The sequence below is a fragment of the Crocodylus porosus genome, unplaced genomic scaffold (assembly GCF_001723895.1).
Source record: "Crocodylus porosus isolate Cpor-Errol unplaced genomic scaffold, CroPor_comp1, whole genome shotgun sequence".
Lineage (NCBI taxonomy): Eukaryota > Metazoa > Chordata > Crocodylia > Crocodylidae > Crocodylus > Crocodylus porosus.
This window is the reverse complement of record NW_017728890.1, coordinates 161,856-187,696: the sequence shown is the minus strand read 5'-3', so window position 1 is coordinate 187,696 and position 25,841 is coordinate 161,856. Positions and strand designations below refer to the sequence as shown.

The 25,841-nt window shown below is 50.5% G+C and overlaps 1 protein-coding gene across 1 annotated transcript in view; it reads right to left on the bottom strand.

Annotated features, from left to right (window-relative positions):
• Nucleotides 1-1,815: 1,815 nt before the first annotated feature.
• ATF7 (activating transcription factor 7) overlaps nt 1,816-25,841 on the bottom strand; it is a 60,693-nt gene continuing 36,667 nt past the window's right edge. Inside the window, exons 6-11 of the mRNA XM_019554743.1 lie at nt 21,604-21,703; nt 20,384-20,497; nt 19,143-19,295; nt 17,343-17,540; nt 14,488-14,596; nt 1,816-11,684 (exon numbers count right to left, since the gene is read on the bottom strand). Coding sequence (XP_019410288.1) covers nt 11,467-11,684; nt 14,488-14,596; nt 17,343-17,540; nt 19,143-19,295; nt 20,384-20,497; nt 21,604-21,703 — 892 coding nt within the window. The 3' untranslated portion in view covers nt 1,816-11,466. The remainder of the gene's footprint in view (nt 11,685-14,487; nt 14,597-17,342; nt 17,541-19,142; nt 19,296-20,383; nt 20,498-21,603; nt 21,704-25,841) is intronic.

Sequence of the window (25,841 nt, the reverse complement as noted above, 5' to 3'; positions counted from 1 at the left end):
CAAGCCTGGGGACGGGGGGCAGCGAGGGCTGTGCCCCCCTGGCACTGCCTGTCCAGGCTGCAGCTGCCTGTGTGGCCCCTGGGGTCTTGCACGAACTGGGCTAGATGGGGCCCTGATCCTGCAGGGTTGTGTGGACCCAGGCTTGGGCGCCCCTGGAGCTGGGGGTCCCTTCACTTCCCTCCCAGGATTAAGGGGAGGGGAGGGGAGGGGAGGGGGGATTTTTAACCTGCTCTGGGCCCCCCCCATGGTGGAGTGTCGCTGCCATCTAGTGGCCACGGCCACTGCCTGCAGCCACGTCCAGGGTCAAGGGCAGCCAGGCAGAGGCGAGCGGGCTCAGGCCGCTGCTGGACCAGCTCCTGGCACCGTGCTGGGGTCCAGCCCACGGCTCTGCCCAGCCTGTGTGGCACGCGGGGCTCATCCTGCCATGGGGATGCTGGCCATGCTGGGCCCAGCACTGCTTGTGGGAGCAGAGGCTCCCTGGGTTGGGCTGACCCACACCAGGTGGTATATGGACCCAGGGCCAGGCGTGTGCCCCCCCGGTACAGGCTGCACCCCTGGGAGCAGGGGCAGGAGGGCTGATGCCAGTGCCAGGCCCCCTGGCCAGCGAGAGACAAATGGAAGGGGCAGTGCATGGTACCAGGGGATCCCCTGAGCCAAGGGGTCCCCCAAGCCACCCCAAGCGCCCAGGCCTGGCCGGAGCTGGAGTTAACTTCTTGGGGGCTGGAGGCTGCCGAGACCCCTGAGAACTGGGGCCTGTCCTGCCCCCCACGGAAAGGGCAGGCAGGTGGGCATGGGTCACCCCACCCCCTGGGGATGTACCTGGCAGTTCCCATTTCTGCTCCAGGACTCAGCAGCAGGTGCTGCTGACCGGTCCAGCCCGTGCCTGGCCAAGGGCCCTGGGGACCCTCCTGGAGGTGCTTGTGTCCTGGCTGGGTGGCAGTGCCCACGTCCCCTCAGCTCTCGCCCTGGCCAGCAGCTTCTTCAGGGGGCGGCCAGACCTCCAGAACCTCCTTCTGAGGTTCTGGTTGAATGTCACCCCCCCACCTTTTTGTTTTTGGTCACCCCATCCGTGGCTCCACCAAACCTTAGGACCTCCTGTTCAACCTCCTCCTGGCCCTGGCCAAGCGGGCCCTGTACTTGCCCAGGAAGGAGGCTCTGGCCGGGAAGGTGCCCGGATCTGCAGGGTCGCTTTCCTCTCACTTGTCCGTGCACGTTTCCGGGCAGAGCACCAGTGGGCAGCTTCCACCAGCTCCTTGGATGCCTTTGAGGGCTGCTGGGTACAGCCTGGGGGGCTTTGCTAGGTGTTCCCCACGAACTTCACATTTTGACCCTTTGACCCCCATGTTACTGCTATCCTGTTTTTGCTTAGTTGCATCTTTCACCCTTTGGCCCCAGAAAGGGGCTATTAGTTAGCTGGGTGGACCTTAAGGCCCACGTTAATATGGAAGATACAAATAGACAGGAATGGCTAGAGCCTGTGCCAGGCTGAGCTGCCCCGATACTGCCCAGTTCCCCCCGTGCCCGGGGCCTCTCCAGTCCCGAGCGGGTTGGTGACCCGGGACTAGACTCTGCCTCCCCTCCTGGGGCGCTGGCACCTTCCCTGTCCCATCTGGCAGTTGCTGGCCAGGGGGTATTGCCACATCCAGGCCACAAACCCAACTGATGGAGGAGACTGGGCCGTGCCAGTTGGGGCCTGTCCGGATGGGAGACACCGACCCCCACCCCAGTGCAAATGCTGCACCCTTGGACACCTGGCACTGGGAAGCAAGGGGGGAGGAAGGGCGGCGACAAACAGACCCAGGCGGCACCATGTGGCTCCTCGTTAATAGTTTAATGTTATATCTGCAGCATAAATAAAAGGCACATTATACGTTTGGTAAGAACAGTGGCTGGAAGGACACAGCGGGAAGTGCCCAGGGTCGGGGCAGGGGGGCATTTCTCATACAGCCGAGGGCACCATGACCACCCCCCTGGCTCCCGGCCCCACGCTAGCTCGTGAGGACCCGCTCACAGGAGCACTTCGGTGAAGAGGTCTGTCTGCTCGGGTCCCCCCTCACCCCAGGCCTGAAGGAGCTGGGACTTGTGGGCGGCCTGGGTGCCGGTGGGGACCACCCATTGCCTGAAGGATGGTGTGTCTGGAGGAAAGGCGATATACGGCTATATAGTCTATATATACTCATAGATATGCGGCTGCTTTATAGATACTACACCCGGGGAAGCGCTGGGGGGTGCCTTGGCTTTGTTTGTTTTTATTTTTTTCCTTTTTTCAGTTTTTTTGTTTGCTTTTTTTTTTTTGGTTCCTCCTCTCCCACTATGTGCACCCTGAACAGCTCTGGTACAGCAGGCAGGGATCCAGGGACTTTTGTCCGAGCCCTTAAGAGAGAAGGCGAGAATGCTCTTCTCCCTGGCCTGACGGAGCGGATGGGGTTAGTGCCACAAGTACAATTGCTGCTGGCTTTGCTCGGAGGCTCAGGCCCGAGGCTGCAGGTTCCAGCAAGCCAGGCCCAGGTGAAGCCCTAGCTCTGACCCTGCTCAGCGCTCCTCCACCCAGGGTTTTCTTCCTCCCAAATCCCTGGGCCTGGCGGCTGGGCCTTTCTCCTCAAGGAGAGCCCGACTCCCTGCTGCAGCCTGTGGGGCTCAGAAAGAGGATTTTCTCCCCTGTGAAGTCATTGGAGCTGTTTGGGTTCAAGTATCTTGGAGCTAGAGCAAACAAGCAGGGCTTGGGGGAGCCCTTTGGGCCTGGGGTTTGGGCCCACCTGGCCCTGGACCCACGTTTCCTATTAGCACCGAGTCATTCCTTTCCTAACACGCAGCTGCGTCTTGATGCAACTACCCTCTGGTGGAAGCATCGCCCCTCTCCTGCCCTGGCCTTAAGGCCGAAGGCCCTCCTCTTCCCAGTCCTGCCACCCTCTACTGTACAGTGACTGCAAGAAGCGGTGCCAGACTGAGCTCCCGATCCTCTCCTCTCTTCCCTGCCCTTTAAAAGCCACAGCAAAGCCATGCAAGGCACATGGTCAGCCCTGCCTTTGGCCCTTTCCACACCCTGAGTGTCTAAGACGCAACTCCGATTGAAACACAAGGGGATGGACACTACTCACCCGTTACACCCAGGTGTTTAAAGGGGACGGGGTTGTTCCAGTCCTTCATCATCGCTCCCTGACATCCCCCTGGGTCTGATATGCTGAGCCTTTCTGTGCCTTAAGCACTAGCACTCGACGTGCAAAGCAACATCCGGGGGCGTGGGGCTACGAGCAGCCCCAGATGCTGGTGCCCTCGGTGCTGTCCCCACAAGAGAAGAGTTCAGGGAAAATGGGCTCTGCTCCCTGCTCAATTCTGCACCTTGCAATGGACAGGGCTGCGGCAGAGGCTCCTTCCAGCAGGGGCATCAGGGCCACGGGCAGGACCAGCCTGGTCTGTGCCAAGGCATTGAGGCTCTGCACTGGAGCTGAAGATATGAAGCCGGTGCTGGAGATGGGTCCTGCTGCCTTTTCACTGCCTGCTCCAGTGCAGAAGTGCCCGCAGCATAGGCTGGAAACAGAAGCATCGTGATGGAGCCCCTGCCCTTGATCCCACCAGGATGCAACCACATGCTCCCTTGCAACAAAAATGCATCCCTTTGCCAAGGGCAGTGGCAGCACAGGGATCCTCTATCACCTGCTGCAGGAGGAGAGGTGGATAAATCAGGCCGAAGGACAAACAATTGCATGGGGCAAAGGAGACCCTGTCCCGTCCCGTCTGGAGCCTACTGAGGCCTGAGGCATCTAGACGCTGCTAGGGAACCTGAAGGCCATGGGGAGAGGGAAACTAGAGGCAAAGAGCGAAATGTTTCACTAGTGGAAACACTGATTACTGGAGAAAAAACAGTTCACGACCCCGCAAATGCTGCCAGACCCTTCACTGTAACCCTCCCCTCCCCTCGAGCTTGCTGCTTTGGAGCTGAGGGGCATGTCCCTGAAGCAGAGATTCGCTGCAGACGTCAGCCCAGGTTAGAGGAGAAAAAAAAATACCAGAAGGGAAAAGAAAACCCTTGTATAGTGGTTTAGGTCATGGAGCAAGGGGATGGGCAAGAGCCGTCTGCACAGGAGGGCAAAAAGACCCCCTGAAATGGGGCTGTGTTGGTTAGTGGTTAGTGTGGTGGGGCGGCGAGGGAAGTGGGAGCATCCCTGGCTCTGAAGTGGCTCAAGGGAATGGCTCGCTGCATCCTCCAGGCAAACAGTGGGACTTGGTAGTGCCTCGTCCACCTGATGTGGGACCCAGCCGCCTGGCCTCAGTCCCCCACCCCCCAAAACAGACAGCACGTTTGAGAGAAACTGGTCCCAGGCCACCCCAAAGACCCTCCACCTTGCTCAGCCCTCCTCTGTCCCATCTCCCCTCCGCCGGGGACCGATCTTGATCTGCGCCAGCACGGGGCTGGCAAGGGCATCCTTGTGAACTACACTGCAATCAGGATGAGACCTGGTTGAGATCTGAGGCATCTCATTTACTACCCTGAACTCACGCAGGAACCAACAGGCCTGAGCTGAGTGGGGGACTTCTCCACCCTACCTGGTTGCAGGACTTTGCTGTACCCCTGACCCAGCCCCACCCCGGGACACTTGCATTGAACACATCCACGCTGGCCAGTGCCCAGCGCGATCTTTTCCCTAAAGGCCCCCCATGAGCCTGTCATTTCACAACCAAAAAAACCCGACCCTGAAGACCGCTACAAAGGATAAAGTTACCCTCCTTGCCGTGTGCACTGTAAAAACAAAGTGGACCAGGAAATGAAGCAACAGGGAGCCCAAGGGAAAGGCAAACGGGGCCTGCTCCTTTCCTAGCAGCCAGCTGTTGGACGCCCGGGGATTTTTTTCTGACGTGCTCCAGGATTTTTACATTTTGTTGAGTTGCAGCGACAAGGGAAGCTGAAGCAGCCTTCTTGGCTGAAGTTCTACCTTGGACACACAGTCGCATCCAAAAAACGATCCCAACTTTGACTGCCCATCTTCACTGGAATGCGCTGGGAAGAGAGAGAGAGGACAGAGGCATTTCCTTCTGCAACAAGTCATGAGGGCAAGACCCGCTCCTTCCTCCTGAGAACGCGGCGCTGGATGCAGGGGCAGTGCCTGCTATAACTGCTCCACAGCTCACTCATTAGACATTTGCAGCCATTACAGCTGATAGCAAACCACAATGGGTGAAAAGACAGACCTCGCACGGGTCTGCTTAGTCCCTGCTCACCCTGGCACTGAAATGCAGCCTTCGATGCTGTGGTTTCTCCGGTCTTGTGAAACCAGTCACAGAAACAGCGTTGCCCCAAACAACTATAAAGCAGGCCAGGCAGAAGGACTAAAGATCGCACAATCCACAACGCTCTATATCCTACCGAGGACAGATTCTTGCATGGAAGAGGGGATGGAAGGGGATGGATTGAAACTGGTGCTAGCCCCAGTCTGGGCTTCCTTTCTGAAAGCCTGGGAGCAGTGTGTATGTGTGTGGAGAGGGGATAACAGGATCCACCCTCAGCTCCTCAAAGCTGTCCAAAGATGTTGGGAAGAGGGGACGAGAACCACGTGCAGGGCCTGGGGCTTCTGCTGTCCCCAAGCTACCAACAATTCTCCAGACCATACAAAGATTGCACCTCATCTGCAGCTATTAGCCTTTGCCCAAACAGGTCTGTATGGAACTGCTTTGGGAGAGGGAGACAGGTGGTGAGAAAGCAGCTGAGGGCTTGAAAGGAAGAACCAAGCTGGTGGTTTGCATTTCTCCATTCACTGATGATGAAATGCATTATGCTGCTAGGGACATAAAGGCTTCTCAGGAGCTCTTAACTGGGCTTGGCTCTGGGCTAGTGTTTTCCCCAGGCCACCTCTCACCAGTGGGCTTGCTGTAATTACATTTGTGATCTTTACTTCCCCGAGCGCTGCCCAGAAATACCAACGCCTCCATAGTTAAAGCAGCCCCTGGTGAAAACCATCTCTCCCACCCTGCCTCCAATGCAGACCTTAACAGCACTGAAGGAATGCTGCAACAGGCCAAACCAACCCAAATGCTCATAACGCTACTGTCTGGCTTTTCACAGCTGTGCAAGTCTCAGGAGCCCCAGCTGGCCCCTAGGTTATAGCTCTGACTCGAGTCCTTCAACCCTTGAGGTGATTAACGAACACGCTCAAGAGCTGCCGGCACAGCCACTTGCTTGGAAAGCCTCTAAGATAGTTACTTTCTCACACAAGAAGTGTTTTCTGCGTGCAGCTCACTGTCCTGCTACATCGGGGCCTGAACGGATTTGCTATGGGGGAGCGAGGCAGCGGAGGCTGGAGTTCACTTGTGTGGCACAGTGATGCCAGGCTCCCTTAGCTCAGATCAGCTTCAACAGATGAGGACTGCTGTCTCGTCGCGGGACCGGGTGTTCTGTGCAGTGGGACAGGAAGGTGCCAATGGCTAGAGATGCTTTGTGTTCAAAAACCAAAGGGAAGCAAACCTTCTCATGATGCTCAGCATTCAAGCATTCAGGCTGCTTCCCAGCAAGAGATTGAGAGTGGGAGGATGTGAAATGAACTCAAGCTTGTGGACAAGGGGATTCCTAGCTTTTAAAGAGATCTTTGCTCTCTCATTTGGGAGAGAGATTAACTCTGTGCCCAGGACATACCAAGGGGACTCAGCCATTTGGACCAACCAAACCTCAAGTGTCCCAGCACTGCCTGTTTCCATCTGACCAGGCTCAGATCAGCTTGCTGCTGATCGAAGCAAAGGACTTCGAGAGACGGGCTGGAGGTTGAACAGTTCTTAGCAAATGGCTTCACTCAGTGGCAAGTCCCAGTCGAACTGGACCCTGGGGAGGAAGAGAACATCGTTTTTTCATGCTGATAACTGGTTCAGGAGCCATGGCTGGGGTGGAGGCTTATTGGTGCTGGGACTAGTAGTACTGGTCCTGCCAGCGAAGCCAGAAGTAGCAGGTGGAAAGGTTCTGGGCCTCCAACAGTCACTCCTAGTTTATTAAAAGAAGTTTCGATCTATGTGGCCTGCACACATCTGAGTGGCCCTGTAAAGTCAGGGAGCCAACTCTTTTCTGCACCTCCTTCCCCCAGGAGTCTGGGACCCTGTCTTCACTGCTCAGAAAGCTGCAACTAAGGCACTCGGAAATCCCAAGGTAACACCATGGTGCTGAGACAAGGCACTTTTGTTTTAGCGCAGTGAATGAGGCGAGGCCAGCGCCAGTGGTGGGTGCACGGTTGACCTTGGATATGTACTTTGCAGGGAAGGTAAAGCACTTGGTCTTCACCAGCACAACTCCATCTCCAGTCATTCCTGGTTTCAAGGTGTTCATGGCCTGAGTCATATGCTGGTGCCAGTAATGAATGCCCCATTTCCGAGGAGGTCAGGGAAAGTCTTGAGCAGACTGTGACCGCAGGACGAGGGACTCTGACTTCACCAGCTGCACGCTCGGACTTCCCTGGGAGATGGGATAACTTCTTGTGGAGGCCTGAATTCACTTTTGCCTCTTCTGGAGAGCAGCAGAGAGCTACTGCTTTAAACACCACAAAAATGTTTAAAAGTGAACGTTACTTTATCAAGTTCTACAACGTGCACCCTTGAAGAAGCACAGGCAGCTTGGACCCTCACAATCATCACTATAAGCCACCAGGGTTGCTTCTAACACCAGCTCCAGTGCTCCTGCCAGCTTTGGGAGCTTAACAGGCGTGGGCTCTGATTTGCACCAAACACACCTCTGATTTACATGCTGAAGACCCCAGCATATATGAGAACTGACTAAATAACAAAGAGAAATGCTGAAACAGACCACTCAAAAGATGTGCCAAATAGAGAAATACAAATGGGGTGAGGGGAGGAAAAATTTCTCATCTTCAAGTCCCAGCAATGTGAGGCACCCCCTGTAACAAGAGAACCAGTACAATTAACCCTGCAGCATGCATTTAAAATCATGTCCCACCAGTTCCTTTCTAGCTCTCCCCACTTCCGAGCTCCTGGCGGGGTGTTTAGTAGCTGCTCGAGAAGCACCATAAAGATTAATGCTTTATACACCATTTGGAAACTGGAATTGCAAGCTCTTCCCAGGGGGCGGAAAGCTCTTGTTCCCAGCTTGGGAAGCTCAAAACTGTGAGGCACAGAGTCAGGCCCAACCTGGGGGAGGGTGGGATGAGGTTTTAAGGTCTGTGTCAGCTGCCTTGGTGAGTGCGGGAACCAGTCTTTGTATGCCAGCATTTCAATGACACGCAATGTGCTTTTAGCTCCTTGCTTGTCTCACTGCTCCCCTCTGACGACCATGGCTTTTTGGCAGCAATCCAGGACTTGCTGGTAAGTGCCAAGATCTCAGACTTAATTTTTAATCCCAAAGGGTTAAAATCCAGAGTTAAAGCAGCAGCTAGATTTTACACTAATGTCCCAATGTCCATGGGAACAGACTCGTGCACCTCTCCAATCCGTTCCACACTTTAGTAACTAATGAGTGGGATGATGGATGTGCTTCCAGCTGCAGCAGCTTAAGCCTGGAGTACCTACAGCCTTACACTCTTCCCCCTCTTGCTCAGCCCCCTGGGGACCAAATGTGTAGCAAAAACACCAGTCCCTCCTACCCGTCAAATCTATTTGCCTTCAGAGAGCAGAGAAATGCCTTGTAGAATAGGGCATAAGACAAAAGAGTGGGCTGCTGTGTCATCTCTATCCTCTTCAAGTATTTCCTGGACGAACTCTTTAGGGCACAATTCATCCAAAACAGCATCACCACATTTGCACCAACCTCTGTGCCAGTCCAAGGTGCTCAAATGCAGCTGCATTACAGCTCATTTGAGGCTTGCAAGCGAAGAGATGCTATGAGGCTCTGACTGCTTGCTCTCCACACCAGGATGTACATTGTTTCAACTCCCTGCCTCAAGCAAGGAAGAGGAAGCAGGTTAATTCCCTGATCGTGATGCAGACGCAGTTTGGACAGAGTTGCTTTCCACAGAACAACAGAAGGGGATTTGTATTGATCTCCACAGAAGAGGAGCAAAGCGGTTTCTGAAAGCCAAAGCAAACCCATCATGGATACACATCTCTGCATGCTTGTCCAGTTCCCACCCTCGCCCCCAGGTATATACAGCTGTGCAGCCTCGAGCTGTTGGAGACCCTTTGCAGTTGAGGGTCTTTGAAGGCTGTTCTGTTCACGTGTTGGGCTATCAATAGGCAGCACTGACCCAGCTAGCTTTGAGTGCTAACATAAGTCTCCTGGCTGGAAGCAGACACAGAACAACTTTGACTTGACGACTGTTAAGTCACAACTATGAACCCAGATCTGCAAATGATTTCCTGTAGGAGCCATGGGGCCTGTAGGAACTACTTCTCCACACAGTGAAACATAAACAAGAAGCAGATAGCTTTCCTGCTGTTGTATTAGACCTGTAACGTGACATTGCCACTATTTCTTTCTGTCCTGCCCCTTTCCGGATAAAGGTCCTTATCCCCCTACACCTTGTCCAATCGGGCTGACATCTGTATGGCCTTCAAAAGAATCTGCCACACGTTACCGCAGCTCTTCGTCACCAAGGAAACAGACACGCTGTTGGGATAGCAATGCCAAAGGCATCTGTCTATATGCAAATTCTATATATAAACAGCTTTAAAAAAAAAAAAAAAAAAAGGACTGGATCCAGAATGCCTGCTTCAGGTTTCTGAACGGAGAAGAATGAGCTGCTGCCTCCTGAATGTCCTTGTGAATGCAGGAGGGGAAAATAACAGGAGTATGAGAGTGCTGGGCACTGTCTTAGGACATCTAAAAGGAAAACCCAGGGGAAAGTAAGGCAGAGAAATCTAGAGAAACCTGAAGGAGAAAAGATGACAGACCCCATCATTAGAGAAACAGCAAGTGGAATGATCCTCTCACTATGGGTTCAGATGCCACCCTCCCTTTTTGGTTTGGATTTTGTTGTCCCTGGAAGGTATTCCAAGTCTAAGTAAGCCAAACTATCGACTTTGACAAACAAACTTGGGTCAAAAGTGGCAAGTGCAACCTGAAGACATGCGGAAAAGGCCAACTGAAGGAGAAGAATCTTTCAAGGGGAAAAAAAAAGATGAAGCGCTGACAGTTTTATAGACTGACGGGTTTGTTGGTGTAGCACAACCTCACGCGGCACCTCTTCCTTTCTCCCGAAATACAACCTCCAACTATTGCTCGGGTAGCAAAGGGTCCCTGACAGCCTGAGGAAACAAGCATACGCGCTTTGGCAATAAGCAGACACAATTCCAAGTGCCTTTAAAATGTCAAGGCTGGTTTTTAACCTACCCTGTGAAACTGAAAGCTTTATGAATCCTTCATTCGCTCAGGATGAAAAGCAATGGATGGCCCATTACCAAGAGCAGAAGACAGCCATTAAGAAAAAGAGGTAAAAAAGCCAGGCAAGAGCGAATATTGTTTCACCCTCCCTCCCCTTGTAACAGGCAACTAATGATGATTTAAGGCCACCGCTTGGTAAGATCATTAGGTTAAACATAAGCAAGATGATCCTCTGAAATGCATGGGGTTTGTTTAAAATTCACAACTTGCTGAGATATGCAGGGGACTCTGTAGCAGGGTAATTCCACGGCTTGCATTTGCTCCGGCTCATCTTATCATACATAGCACAGAGTGGCTTCACCCGGGCAGCCTGCCTTCCCGTTGTAAGGAAGATTTATCACAGGCCCTTTGCCGCTTGGAATGAAGGTACCTGCACTGCTAGCAGCTACAGCATCCCATTAAGAGAGAGAAGCACGTGAAAGGTTTGCAGGTCCCACTGCTGCAGAAGTGGCTGTGAACATGCACTTAACCCCCTCCTCCCCAAATGGCAGCCGCGAATAACGGTCACCTGTGTGCAACTGGAAGTGGCTCGAAACACACAGAGCTTTGGCATCTCGGAGATCTGGGGTTGCCCTCAACATTTCTAACGGCTACAGCCCGAATCAAAAGCTCAGACAGGGCTCCACGTCTGAAGGTCTGACATGTCAGGTCAGTCACAGCGGCGACAGGAGAACAGAGATTATTGGAAGCAACATGCTGTTAGAAATAAAATGACAGCACCACGAAATGTCATGGCCTCCCCAGAGCTACTTGCCTTTGCTAGAGGGTGAATGTAAAAAAAACCAAGGAGGTGAATATGCCAACAGTAACCACCAACCATGGGAGGTTTAGTGTTAATGGAACCGGTACGTGCACGTGAACCTTGCCAGCTGCTGTGGGAGGGAGGCTCTTTGTGTTCTGATGACTGCAAGTTGATCGATCACCACTAAAGGTTCAAGAGAGGCCTCAAATCAGAAGCTGACCTGCAGGGACCGGTGGTCACATGATATGGATTGGGGCCAGGCTCTGTATAGGATATGCAGTATAAGAAGCTCCATAGCTGCCCTTAACTCACTTTAAAAAATCCACATCAGCCCCCCGTAAATCAGGGACTTGGTTATGATCAGTCTTTCCGGCTGCAAGTTCTTATGGGTTAGTTCTAGGTCACATGGTCGGCGACATCATCTGCCAGCAGACTGGGACTGTGGAGCCATAATGACGTGCGACTGTATGGGCACGCTCAGTTCTGTCCTTTGGCTTGCCATCTGAGTGAGGACTGAAGTGGCGACAGCTTCGGCGGCCGAACGGACGTTGAGCCCGTTGGGAGAGGCGGTCACGGAGCTGTGTTGGATGACGGGGGCGGGGGAGCCTGTGGGCTCAGAGCTCTCCTTAGGGCTTTCTGCTTGACAAGGAAAGAAGAAAACAGCATGGTTAGAAGACCCCTCACGGTGCATTTAGACAGGGCCGTGGGATTGAGACCCAGTCTACTTGTCACAGGTAACACAAAGTGCTGCCTTACACTCAAGGAACGGCTATGTGGATAACTTCCACCCACTGCTGACATGCATCTGCCTAAGGTCACGCACCAATATGATGTAGCACGTTAGGACAGGAAGTGAAAAGGAACAGGAGCCAATTACAACAACCGGGGGAAATCTAAGGAGCTGGAAAATTAACAACTCAAGCGAGGGCCTGGCTAACCCAACCCTTTTTATTTACAAAAGATACCACAGGAATTTTATAGACCTCGTGTTCGGAAGCGATTTCCAGCGGACAAGCGTGAACTTCAAAGCCAGGATGGCAGGGCTTGCTGAACTGTTTCTACACTAAATCTCTTCCCTCAGTAGAATAAATGCACTTTCCTACGTGTTGCTTCCTGGCATCGTGTGTGGTTTCAAAGCCACTCAGCCCAGAGCCCGAACGATTCTTCTGGAGTCCTTGCCATCCGCCAGACAAATGCACAGCAAAGTACCTAATGGAAACCCTGTTGCAAACACCAGCTAGCGGCTTCCCTGTGTTTCTGTACAAATCACCCCTTTTGCTCCTTATTGTTTTCTGGAACGTTAAAATCAATTAGCGTGCATTATGAACTGCTTGCTTGTTCTGTGCCTGTCTCCTCCTGCCGAAGCTATGATGGAGGATGGGATGGGAAGCAAACAAAGCTAGCAAGCTTTTTCTACAGTCTAATTATGCCGCCCCCCTCAAAAACCACACACAAGGTGTTCTCAACTTCAGGTTCAGCTCATGTGCAGGGGTCTGTTTGCAGGTGGGAATCCAGACACACAATAAAGACAGGGTGATCAAACTGAATTCTTTGGGGGCAGAAGCTCATTATCTACCAAGGACACAGAAACTCTCTCCTGCACAGCTGGGCAAGATGGATTACAGCAAAGATAGGGTCACCTTTCTCTGAAGCATTGTGTAACAGCCTGAGGTGGATACTTTTTACACACCAAAGGCTATATAGCCTGCTGTCACCAGAAAAATCAGGGAAGAATTTATAGTCTCATTGTGCACTGCTGAGGGTATTTTAGGGTTCAGATTTCCTCTGGGCACTTTCATACTGCTCTGTTCCCCCCCTTCCCCAAATAACTTTTACCTCTCATCAGTGAGGCATTGGCTAGGACTTTGCATACTGAAAGATGCAACTAGCACAGCAGATTTTAAAAGTGGCTTGGGGGTGGGAGGTAGGGTCGAGCTGAGCCATGTAATAGTTTGGCATCCCAAAAAGGAGATTTACAAGGTATTACAAATAAAACAACCCAACTGTACATAAGGCAGCTGTAATTCCGGTGAGGGAATCTGGCATTTTTGTTTAAGGACCTGCTTAGTCACAAATCTCAATAATAAAAAAGCAGCCAGGGAGGAGGGGGGAGGGGAGGGAGGTGTGAATATCATTTTTATTATTCAGATGTGCGATGAATTCCTATTATTGGAGCAGACTGACTGTGAGGAATAATAATAGGAACTGTAAACTTTGGAAGTTAACAGGAAAAATCATGTTGCCTCTCTGCATTATACACAGAGACAACACCTGTCTGCAAGGCCTGAGGGATAGGGAGGATTTTCATGACCACATAACTCAAGCTATGAGTCACTGTAACGAGTGAAAATAAACTGGCTATGCCAGGCCCTGGAAGGCACATGTTCATAGGAGCAGAGTGCTTTGGAGACTCAAAATGGGGTGGCTGTCAGACACGTGGCTGTGGAAAAATGGCTCCTTCTTACTTCTCCTATATGCTCGGTGCACCTTCCATCTTATTTTCTCCATCCAAACAAGTCTCTAGCTCACGTTAGCTCTGTAAAAGCAGACGCTGCTTGCTGATGGATAGACAGCCAAGGCCCATTCTGCCTTGAGCACCATCCAAAGGCCGTCAGACAAATTCCCAAGCACAGAATCTTTATTGCCAGGGCTGACTTAATGGGCAGAGAACTGAGACTAGGGTTTTTCAGATCCCAAGTTGATTACAGTGAAGGAGGAAGTTTAATACTAGTAAGAAAAAAAATCTTGCTTGTAAAAGGAAGGTAATTGGATGCGAATTGCAAGGAACGCTGATATGAAGCCTTGTGATGTCATGTATGTAGTCTGGACTTTGACTGCCAGCGAACTCTGCACTGAGCAGGCAAAGAGAAAACCTAGTGTTTTGGCAGGCAGCCTGGGAGAGGGTGGAGGAACAGAGCCAGACTCAGGGGAGAGACAAGAGTCTGTGCTCTGTGTGTACACAGAACACTTCATCCTGCACAGAGATACCAAGGAAAGAAACTTCTTCGGTTCTGTCTAGGCATGGATATTGCAGGGTTTGATCAGCTGGTCTGCACTGCCAGGTCCGAAGTACCAGAAATCAACCATCCGGCTATCTGGTACCTATTTCAAGTCTAGTTTCTTGTGGACATTAAGCCCCCCCATCAGTAAAACTGCTATGGAAATTAGCACTAATTGGCCTCTTTGTTGGCCGGGTCAGCAGAAAAACCGAGGACACCCCACTCCAACTCCCCTCTTCCCACTTCCAAGTGGATCTCTCTGAGACCAGAATACATCACACTGCGAGATACCTCCACTGTCATGGTCCATGTGGTGAAGGGAAGACACCTGGCCACATGGCTCTGCATCTCATACCCTTCATCAACACTAAGGCTACACAAATCTTTTATTTAGAACCACCCAAAAAAAGGGCCCAGCCACAGTGAAAGTCTCCACTCACCCAGATACCCCTGTGTTTTCTTCTGTAGTGCAGTGACTGGGCAGTCCTTGTGAGCCAACAGCAGCTGTTTAAGTTGAGCAACTTCGTTCCTCAGTAGTGTAACTTCATTCTGAAGAGAAGGACACATTTCTATGGGTTACGTGGGTTCATAACAGCAACCCTCAGCAACAGCAAGATATGAATTTACAGCTCGCAGCACATCACTACCAAGATCTGGACTGCCACAAACTACACCTTCATAGGCAGGTGCTGGGGAGCTGCCGGTTAGAAGACAAAGGTCTTCCTCCTGGTTCTAGATGCAAGTGTGTGCATACTGCCATACCTGCCACCAAGCAGAGAACAGTAGAACAGAAGGTACTACTCTGAGCCTGATTCAGATTCACAGATGCCAAGGTCGGAAGTGATCTCAACAGATCATCAAGTCTGACCCCCTGCCCTGGGCAGGAAAAAGTGCTGGGGTGAGATGACTCCAGCTAGATGCCTAACCAGCCTTCCCTTAAAGACCCCCAAGGTAGGGGAGAGCACCACCTCCCTTGGAAGCCCACTCCAAGTTTTGGCCACCCTTACTGTGAAGAAGTTTTTCCTGATGTCTAGCTTAAATCTGCTCCCTGGCAGTCTGTGACCATTGCTCCTTGTTACCTCAAGAGGCGCCCTGGTGAACAGAGCATCTCTGGTTCCTTGCTGCGCCCCCCTGAATGAATTTGTAAGCTGCCACAAGATCACCTCTCAGCCTTCTCTTGCAGAGGCTGAAGAGGTCCAAGTCTCTTAGTTTCTCCTCATAAGGCTTGGCCTGTAAACCCCATACCATACGAGTGGCTCTCCTCTGGACCCTCTCGAGGTTATCCACATCCTTCTTAAAGTACAGCGCCCAGAACTGGATGCAGTACTCCAATTGCGGTCTGACCAATGCCACATAGAGGGGAAGTATCAACTCTTTGGATCTATTTGTCATGCATCTGCTGATGCACGATAACATGTGGTTAGCTTTGCTGATGATTTTGTCACACTGATGACTCATGTTCATCTTGGAGTCCACTAGGACTTCTGTGATGCTGAGAGGGTCATTCCCCAGTCAGTAGGTATGCTGGATATTTTTAGGCTCTAGGTGCATTTGTCCTTGTTGTACTGCATCCTATTGTGTACTACCCACTTATCCCACCTGTCTAGGTCTGCCTACAATCGTTCCTTACCCTCCGAAGTGTTCACTTCCCCCCACAACTTAGTATCATCCAAACTTGGACAGAGTAGACTTCATGCCCACATCCTGATGGAGAGGTAAAAGTCAGTTGACGCCTATCAAGTACATCAGAGGACATTCTCTCCAGAACGCCATCCAGGATGCATCTAGCTGTGAGCAGTCGGGAAAACCATGTCTGGGGTGTCCAATCCTTACCCAGTCAAGGGCTACATTAACAACATGACTTGTGCTAAGCTGTGCAGAATACTGCATCCAGTCTTACACATGTGAAGTAGTTGGTTATGTATATGACTAGAGACTAGTTGGACCTTTAGTCATCCGTGGGACTTCATAAATCACCTCCACTTTGTAGACAGGGAACTGAGAGATTTAGATAGCGTGGCCATGGCCACGTGGGAAGTCTGACAGAAGACAAGGAACTAAACTCTGGTCCCTTAAGCCACCTCCATAACCACTGTGCCGTTCTCCTTTCAGAACTCACTTTACCCGTCCATCTCAACTCCACTTCATATCTACATTATCTTCTCTCGACTCGAAGAGAAAAATGCTTCTATTTTCAAAATCTTCCAAAGTCAATACTGCCATTAACTGAATTTTTGCCCTTAACTATTTTAAGGAGGAAGGGGGGAAGGGCGATGGCTTTGAGTGAAGTTTGAGAAATGCTTAAAACAGATTCCCCTATCCAGAAAACGCAGTCATCTGAGCTTTCAAATTAGCTATAATTATCACCTAAAGAGAATAAAAAACCAACCATACACTGGATTTTTAAAAAAAAACACTGCAGAAATTACTGAAACCCAACAAGAGAGAATGCCCAGAGTAGACATAAGTTCAATCTTCATGACCCTTTCAAAGCTTAGCTATTCCGTTAAGGATATTAACAAGTGGACTAATTGTTACAGGAGTGGAAATATTCTCATTGGTCTGTAGTCTTCGATGTGTCATTCTTCTGGTGGGCACAGCAGAAGAGGGGGACTCTGCACTGCCACAAGCCATAGCTGCCCCTCTTCCTTGCTCACCTGTGGTGTCAGGCCCAGATAAAAGGCGATACAGCAGGGGCTGGTTATACTGACTCAATACCAGCTGAAAGTTCTCCTTCAGGCTGGGAGAGTTTTCAAGGCTGCAAACACAGCTGCTCCCCAGGGCCTTGATGCTGTTCTTGAATTTACATTTAAGATGTAGGATGGAGCTACTGATTGCTCTAGGGAGCAGCCTTGGCAGGGTTTTCCATGCAAAGGGAGGGAAATAAGAAACAGCAATACCCAGTTCTCCTTTATCTTATACCTCATTCAGGACAAGACCCAGACATTAATGGTGGGCAAGGGGCTGTTATTTACTGTGTGAGAGTGAGGGGGTGGAAGTGTGATACACTGGAATAACACCTCTTTTCTGATATCTTTGGCTTATTCAGGACTTGTTCTTTTATAAGTATTATTCCATTGCCAGAAAAATCCATAAAAGTCCTTATGAATCAAACACAGAAAAATTAAACAGGCTACAGAAACACCCTACAATTCTTCCAGCCAGACTCTGGTTTTTCAAGGAACAATGCTTAAGTGTGCAAGGCCTCTGGTCCCCTCTTGAAAAGGCATCCTGGAGCTTGTGGTGCAGTCAGGCTGGCCTGGAGGCTTGCCAGGCTCCCCGTTTACATACTCACGCTCAGCTGGATGTTCTGTGTTGTGAGCTCCTCTGCTTTCTTCTCTAGGGAAGATACCCACAGTTTGCGTTTCTGACGGCAACGGGAAGCCGCAGCACGGTTCCGCTCTAGGAAACGTTGTCTGCGCTCATCTGGGTCCTCGTCCAATGTGCGTCTCCGCCGGCCCCCAGTGCTGGGGGTGGGCTGAGCAGGGGAGACCTGGGGTGAGAGACAGGGGAAGCAACAGTCCACCTACACGCAATGAAATCGAGCAGTTGGTCACATTGGTTTACCAAAGCCAGAAGCCTGTAAAAAGAGTAAATTCCAATTGCTGGATATATGCAGAGCACAGGCACTCTCAGGTGTAGATTCTGAAGCTAAACACCATTTGGATTTTCTAGACAACTTCAGGCATTTCAGACACCAATGAGTTGGTGTTAAATAGGTTTGTCAAGCCTTAACTAGAGGAGAAAAATGAAGCTGAGAAAGCAAGCGTCTTGTCCAAGGAGGAAGGGAGTTTGACACTCAGCTTTCCTGATTCACAGGTATGGACCCTGTTCCGATTGCCATCTTTGTTCCAGGGCAGAGAGTTGTCACAGAACAATCAATGCATGTTAAATGCACAAGGTGGTCTTGGTTCAGGGCCCAATCTTGGCATGATGATAACTTAAATATTTATAACAGACACATCACTTGGATGGAGGTTGCCATTGCACTGGGTGAAAGGAAGGGAGTAGCTGGTATTTCTTACAGTGGATTGAATCCACTCACTGCAGGCTAAATCCCAGTGCACTAGAATTCACCCCCTAGCATCTGCCCTCAAAGAGTAAAGCAGCCAATACCACACTTTTGTGCATGATCCTCTTAGAATCTACCTAGGCTGCAGTGCAGAAAGGCAGCTTGGCTACCCACAGCTATCTTTCCCAACAGGAATCTCTATAGGCTACTGTGCATCTCCCCTTGTGAGCCTTTAGGACACGATTGGTCTTCAGCTGCGCTCTCCAAACACATTAAAAATTCAGGGTATGACCACAGGGGAGGCCCCATGAACTAACTAAAGGTGTGAATCCAAAGTGCTTAGCTAAAACTGCATTAAAACCGCACGCGGGCAACTCATTTACAATTAAAGTGACTTTAATTCACTTCCAAAACTGAACCAAATTACTGTTGTGTCAGTTCTGATTAAGAATGGTCAAGAGAGGACTGAAACACAACAGTTTAAGTGATCCGCTTCCTATGTTAATTTGGATTGACTTGCCCGGAAGCCTGCAGAGGCACCTACCTAAGCAGCATTTTCTAGCACTGCAGTTTCCTGTTTTGTTCTGAGGGAACAAAGGCAAAACTAACAAGGGCAAATTGTCCCACAGACTCTGCGTTGTCGGCTTTGCTGCCCAGGCTCTATAATTACACGGCCACAGTCTGGAAGCACAGTTACACTTCGCTACTCACTGTCAGGCAGCATATGGATATTAAACTTTTGGAAGGCTGTCTAACTGACGGAGCAGGTGGTGCTTCTGATGGAAGGCTGGCATTTGGTTAGCTGGCAGGAGCAAGTGGAGTTGATTGCCTGAGAAGGGAGTGTTTAACCCTCGTAATTGAACAGGGAAAAGATAGCTAAAAACACTCTTTCCATGCTCCAGACCTTGTCAAGGAAATGTGCCTGGTACCTACATTTTTAAAGCTGCATTGTCTGACTGGGCTAACAAGAGAATCCAGCCCTGGTGAGAAGCACAGAGGTCTAAGCAGAGCTCAAGCGCTTGTTCCTCTCCTTCCCCAAGAGACAACCCATCCTACAACTGTCCTCATTCCTCCACCACTGACCTGGGGCTGGGCTGGAGAAGGAGCATCGGGGTGCTGCACAAGGATCTGACTCTGCTCTGGGCGGGAGGTCACCATTGTGCTTGCCGATCCCACCACCATGCTGCTTCCATTCAACGAGGAAGAAGCCTGGTGCGTCAGGCTGGCCTTCAGCCTCTGTGAAAGAAGAAAAGAGGAGAGTCAACTGGGTTCAGTCCCCTGCATTCTGCACAGGTAATGCTTTTAAATCAGCCTTCTCCAGTCACTGGAGGCAGGTGGGCCTGAAGAGGACATGTTCCTCGCAGTCTAAGGGCTTGATTCAAATCCAGCTGAAACTTGTTACTATCTGGCTTCTGTAAACTTAGAGAGAAGTCTTCACTCCAGGCCTGTGGTGTCCACACCACAAAACTGCTACAGTGGCTGGTACTAATCAGCTGCTCAAATGGCAGGCTCTGCAGAAAGACTATGGGCTGAAATATGACCACTTCCCTCCAACATGAAATGAGTCAGGTTATGGCTGTTAACAGACCACTTAGCCCACCATGGGTTCTAGCCTAACTAGTATGAAATGCTAGTCAAGGCTGCTATGAGCTCCAAGTCACTCTAGCACTGGACAGCAGCATCCTCACAATACTGTGGAAGATCTGCCTGCACACAGCTCGACTCTTTCTGCCTTTTCCTGTGTGCTCCTTGCATTCAAGAGGATCTACTCTGGTAAGACCAGGGAAGGAGGAGACTCCTTCATAAGCTTATAATTAGAAGAGCTTACTGCTGAACACTATTACCAGGCCTCCTAGCCCAACTGACAGAGCACAGCATCTCCTCTCTTGGCTTTCCCCTTCTTGTGCCCACCTCCACCCCATCTGTTACGCTGGAAATGAAATCTAGCGCTTTATAATGTGTCCCATATTTAGGATGGAGGTTGGGAATCTTTGTCTCGACAACAGGATGTATGGTCCATATGCCAGACCTGCACTGCTGAACAGCTTGGCAGTGAATAGCAACCTACTATTCCTTTGCATATTCATAACACCTGCTCTCGATACTCACACTGATACTCCAATTGTTGCAAAGGATTCTGGGGAGGGGAACAGTCTAAGCTCACTGCTCTAGGCTGGCCTTCGGTTCAAAATTTTTTGGAATCTCTTAGCAGGGTGATAAGGCGACGGGCACAAAGATCCCACCACAACCATTTTGGGGAAGAGTGCAAATGAGTGAAGGATCTGACAGGTGCAGGTCAAAGCTTTCCTTCTTATGCAACTTACCATTTTAGCCTCTGAGGGCATTGGAAGTCCCGATGGCGAAATGGAGCCGCTGGTGTTGATGGGTGGACCAGGAATACCAGGAATGTTGGGAACCATGGACAGTGGCCGAGCAAGCTACACGTGGAGAAGAGAGAACGTGTTTTTGGAAGCAGAGTCACTGCTACCAGAAGGGTCTCCACAAGGCAGTTCCATACAAATGCCTCGACAAAGCCCTGCCATAAAGTTTGTCAAACACATGGCATGACATAACATACAAGTCACTGCAAGGCAGGCAGTCACATCTCACATTACAGCAAAGCCAACCAGCAGCCTGAGACAGGAAGTGAAGCATTCATTACAGCAAGTAATTTCAAAGGTTCCCCGTCACCCCCTCACAGCCAGAAAGTCTTGATCTAACAGGATCTAAGTGCTGATGGTTTGGAGAGGGAATATGAGAACTAGGACACTGAGGTTGTATGCCCAGGCCTATACAGACTTGCTGAAACACAGCGGGTAAGTCCTAGCTACTTCATCTAGCAAACAGGTATATTTATCTATCTCACCTACAGTGGGAGAATGAAGATCTAGTTCACTTTCATGAGATATGCTATAGAAACAGGAACCTGAGTTTGATTTCAAGAATGCCAAGAGCCAGAGACAACCAATCGTTGAACTTATGGCCCATCAGCTGTTCAGGCTTGGGGGTGAGCATGTGGGGAGGCACACAACATGCACTGTTTGCACAGGCAGTAACTGAACCAATCCAAGGACAGACAAGCTGCCCCCAGCATAACTGGTTTGTGAATTTTGTACCATAAAAAAGCAGCCCTCCACACGCAGAAGCAAACCCTGCAGCACTAGCTGCAAATTGTCATTTAGCTCACTGCCGAAGCCAGGGCAGCTTTCCTGGCCTGCAAAGACCAACATGTTCTTTGCAAGCTCGAACGGTTTCGATTCAGGTCCTCTGTTCCAAATGGACTAGCTAATCAGGAATCCTACCATCCCCAGCCCTGAGCCATCTGTCCAGACAAGGCTTTGTTTTTTTCCAGCCTCACTGCCCTCTGGCATGACTGCCATGTGAGGACTACCTTGCCAGCCCTGGCCCCCGCTTCCTCTTCTACTCCAGGCTTCTCTCTCACAGAGGGGTAGATGGATTTTAATTCTGCAAATGGTAGCGCCCAAGTATGTTTGGCAGGAGAAAAAGCTGTCCCCTCTTTTGCTGTACTGGAAACCACTCTCACCGATATAACAGAAGGCATCTGTACGGGAGGGCCAGGCAGGACAGGCATCGTCTGTCCATTCGCGAGCTGCATGACGAGTGGGAGGGAGCCCGTGGGCGACCTGGAGAAACACAAGTTGAGTGTTCATATGTTAACTCAAGTTTATGTGGTACAGTCATGACACTGGTTAGAGACCCTGCCTGAGCCCACCAAGATACAGGTCAGTTCTAAGCTGGTTCACAACACGTGTGATGTTCACACATGTTAACAAGCCTGGGTTAATTTGCACATTTCAGCAGTTAGCATAGGCACAACTTGGTGCTGCTAACAGTGGTTCTCTACCTTTTCAGACTCAAGGCACCCCTTGGAATATATCCTAGTTTTCACTCAATTTTTGACTATAGAAAAATAGTAGAGCAATTCTTCCGTTGCAAAGAATGCAAGACAACCACAGCATGTCAGTATGTTTTTAATATTATGAATCCCCATTTGAGATCTGTACGTTTATCTTGCCCACCATGTTTGCTAAATGGTTCAGTGTACAGCACAGTTTTGTTTTTGTTTGTAGCTGTGCTGGTATAAGGACATAGGCAGGGAAGGTTCTTTGGGTAGATGTGATATCTTTTATTAGACCAACTGAGTAGTTGGAAAAAAGTTCTTTACAAGCTTTCGGGTTCAATCACCCTTCTTCAGGCATAGAAAGTTTGCTGTTCTGAGACTCCATAAAGAAGCTAAAAGTATGACAGGATGTCAGTAAGAATGTAAATAGGTAGAAATTAGGAAAACAAATAAAGGTAGAGCAGGGAAGGCGGAGGGGAAAACGAGGGGGTAGGAAGCCAAAGGTGAGTAAGGGAGACTCTACAGTAGCTTCTTTTCTATCTTGGAAATCTACTGTCTGTGAAAAAGTAAATAGCTAGAAATTAGGAAGACAAAGGGCAGAAAAGGAGGGGAGGAGAGGGGAGGAACTTTTTTCCAACTACTCAGTTAGTCTAATAAAAGATATCACATCTGCCCAAAGAACCTTGCCAGCGTAGTTTAGCACAATTCAAGCATACGCACCCCTGTCTACACCAGACTTGACACATTAGCTAACAGACAACCATCCCAGGCAACACGAGATGACAACTGTGGTGCTAGCAGGAGATGTATTTAACTCTTCAATGCCAAATGGTGGCCTGGCTTACCTAAAAGCATAACACACTTAAAGCAGAGAAACAAGATGCCCCTAAGGTGGGTGGGGAAGGAAACAGTGCACACTGGGCTCCCTGACTGAGGAGCAGAAAACCAACCTGAGCTTCTCTTGTGCCAAGGCAAAGAGCAGCTCTTCTCCAAAGCACACAGCTAGGCAAACAAAACCCTTGAAGTCTTATTCACCTCCTTCAGGGCAGCAACGAACTTCTCAGAGGGTGCGTCTACACAAGATGCTTACAGCGCATTAGCCTAACAACACTGTGCAGTAGTAGCATGGCAGCCAAAAACCATGCTAATAGGTTACTGAGAAGTGTTATTAGGCTAATGCACAGTAAGCGTTACAAAATAACAGTATTGGCACTACTGTGTAGCAACTGTACTTACTGTGCATTTAGTTAGTACTTCATTATGCAATGAACATGTAGACAAGCCCAGTGGCACCTGAAAAGGCGGTGGGAGGTGGTCCAGTAGTGCTTAACCTTTTGGCCCTGTGGGCCAGAATAGTGGGGTGCAACCAGTCCACAGGCCAGACTGAGCCCTGTGCACCTTTGGCCCAGCCCCGCCACTTCCCAGCCTTGCAAACCAGCATTGGTCCTTGGGGGCCTAGCCTAGCCCCACCTCCCACCAGGATTGGTCCCTGGAGGCCTGGCACTGCCCTTGCCCCTGGGATGGGGTGCCAGATCCAACAGGCAGGGCCAGGGGCTCTCCAGGAGTCTGGAAAGTTTGTGGTGGAGGAGCAGTGGCACCACTCTCCTGCTGCCAAAATTTCTGGATCCATGGGGAGCCCCAAGAGCTAAATGACACGGGGCTGCAGGCTGGATCTGGCATGCAGGCCAGGGGTTGAGAGCTAGTCCATCATGTCTGGCTGTTGTTCTGGTATCCCCTACCAGCACAAGGCAAGCTGGGGTATATGCACAAACCCCCCTGACGTGGTAAGCTCCTGCCTAGCCAGATGCAGTGATGCAGCCTCCATGTCAGAGGAGTTCTTGCAGGAACCTTCCTGTCAAACATTTCTAACCAGTGATGCGGGCTGGCCGCTGTGTCTGCAGAAGGCCTGAAACAGAGGCTTGAAGAACACAGACAGCACTGCCCACCTCAAGGGGGTGAACGACACGAAGCCTGTTTACAGATAAAAAAAGCCAAAAGCTTTTTCCCCCCCACAGAAGATGTTTCTGCAGAAGAACACAGCTCACACAGCTTCCTCACATAAGGCCAAATAAGGAACCAAGATGGTACGTCCTCGGGTGTCACACCACACCACCATCCAACAGAAAGACCCTGCTGTGATGTCCTCTCTTCTCCCCACAACTCCCCAGGGTCTGGACCAAAGAGACAGGGAAGGAGGCAGAGGAGGAAAGAGCTGCATCTGCCTTACCTGCTCAGGACAGAGGGGAGAGGAAAGGAGCTCTTTGCTCTGCATTAGAGGCCTGATTTTCTCCTATTCCTCCCATGCTCATGACAAGGCAGCAGGGAGCTAGAATGGAGGCAGAGAGAACAGCTAGAAGAGGAAATGAAGGGCTGGGGCTGAGACAGGATCTGGGAAATGGGGAGAAGAGAAGCGGCTCCTTCCCCCTGTCTCTAGCTCTAGGGGTGGTGGGGGAGATGAGGCTGACTGAGCTAGACTGAGCTGACAGAGCTCTGCAGCCAAAGCCAAGATAAAAGACAAAAAGTGATGGGAGGCAAAGGTCAGTGGGGTGGGGAAAAGGGAGAGGGACCTGGGTCACATCCAAGTTTGTAACTTGAACGGCCAGGGTGGAATTTTCAAAGCTGCCCAGGGAACGTGAAGGTTCAGCTCTCGCTCACTCCTTATGCAAACAGGCTTTGCAAACCTGTTGGGTGGCTTAGACAAATCGTGGCCTAAGCATTCAGTCACTACCAACCCTCCATGTCTGTCCCACTAACGGTTCTCGACACACATTACGGCCCCTTCTACAGACTGCACTTGACACTCATGCCCTAGGAGGCAGTCTTCATTCTGTTGCGCCCCTTTAAGAGCTGCAATCAGCGCACACAGGAGGAACAGAGCTTATTTCTATCCTGATTTTGATTCTTCGTGCCTCCATACAGGACAGTACCCAGGGTCCCTGTTCCAGAATGGAACAATCCCTCAGCCTTTGCCTGACCTACTTTATGGAAAGTACACGCACAATACACTTTGAACACACAAAGACAAGCCCTTAACCCTTTCTGTACCTGGAGCCAGGATCTCAAACTTTCCATCAGGAAGTTTGGAGAGACGGTGCCAAGGGATCAAAACAGAATACGCACCAAAAAAATAACGAACAGACAGCCAAAAAATGACCTTGCTAATGCAAAGAGTCAGATCCAAAGGCGGCAATTAGAAAAAAAGCCAGAACCATGGCATAGAAAAAGCATCCTGACACCAAAGAATAGAGCAAGGGCTAAATATACCACTTTTGTGGGCCCATTGTAATGTATTTCCTGGATCATTCAGACTCCTTCCTTTTATATGTAGGCTTGAGACGATCCCACAATGCACCAGAGTGCTATAGGCTCTCAGGTCTAGATTGTTATAAGGCAGTGCTGGCCAACATTCTGGCACTGTGGACAAAATGAATGACTTGGGGTGGGTCTGCAGGCTGCAATTGGGCCCTGGGGCCCCATGTCACTTCCACATACCAGGAACAGGCCCCACGCTGCATTCACCTGGTCTCAAGATTGGACTTCACACCACCCTAAGTGCCCCATCTAGTGGAAGCGCCACAGACCCATGGGGAGCCCTGAGGGCTGGATGACATGGCAGAGTGGAGCTGGATCTGGCCCATGGGCCAGGGTTTGGGCACCCCCATTATAGAGGAAAAAGGAGCTACTCACGAAGTTGCCTTAATGTTGGCTTGCATCCATAGATGCTTCTCAAGCAAATCCCGGGACATCATTCTCCCCTTGTACTCGGTCTTGGTGGGGCCGCAGCTGGAGTACTGCATCCAGTTTTGGGCCCCACAATTCAAGAAGGATGTGGAGAAGCTTAAGAGAGTCCAGAGAAGAGCCACATGCATGATCAGAGGTCAGGAAAACAGACCGTACGATGACAGGCTGAGAGCCATGGG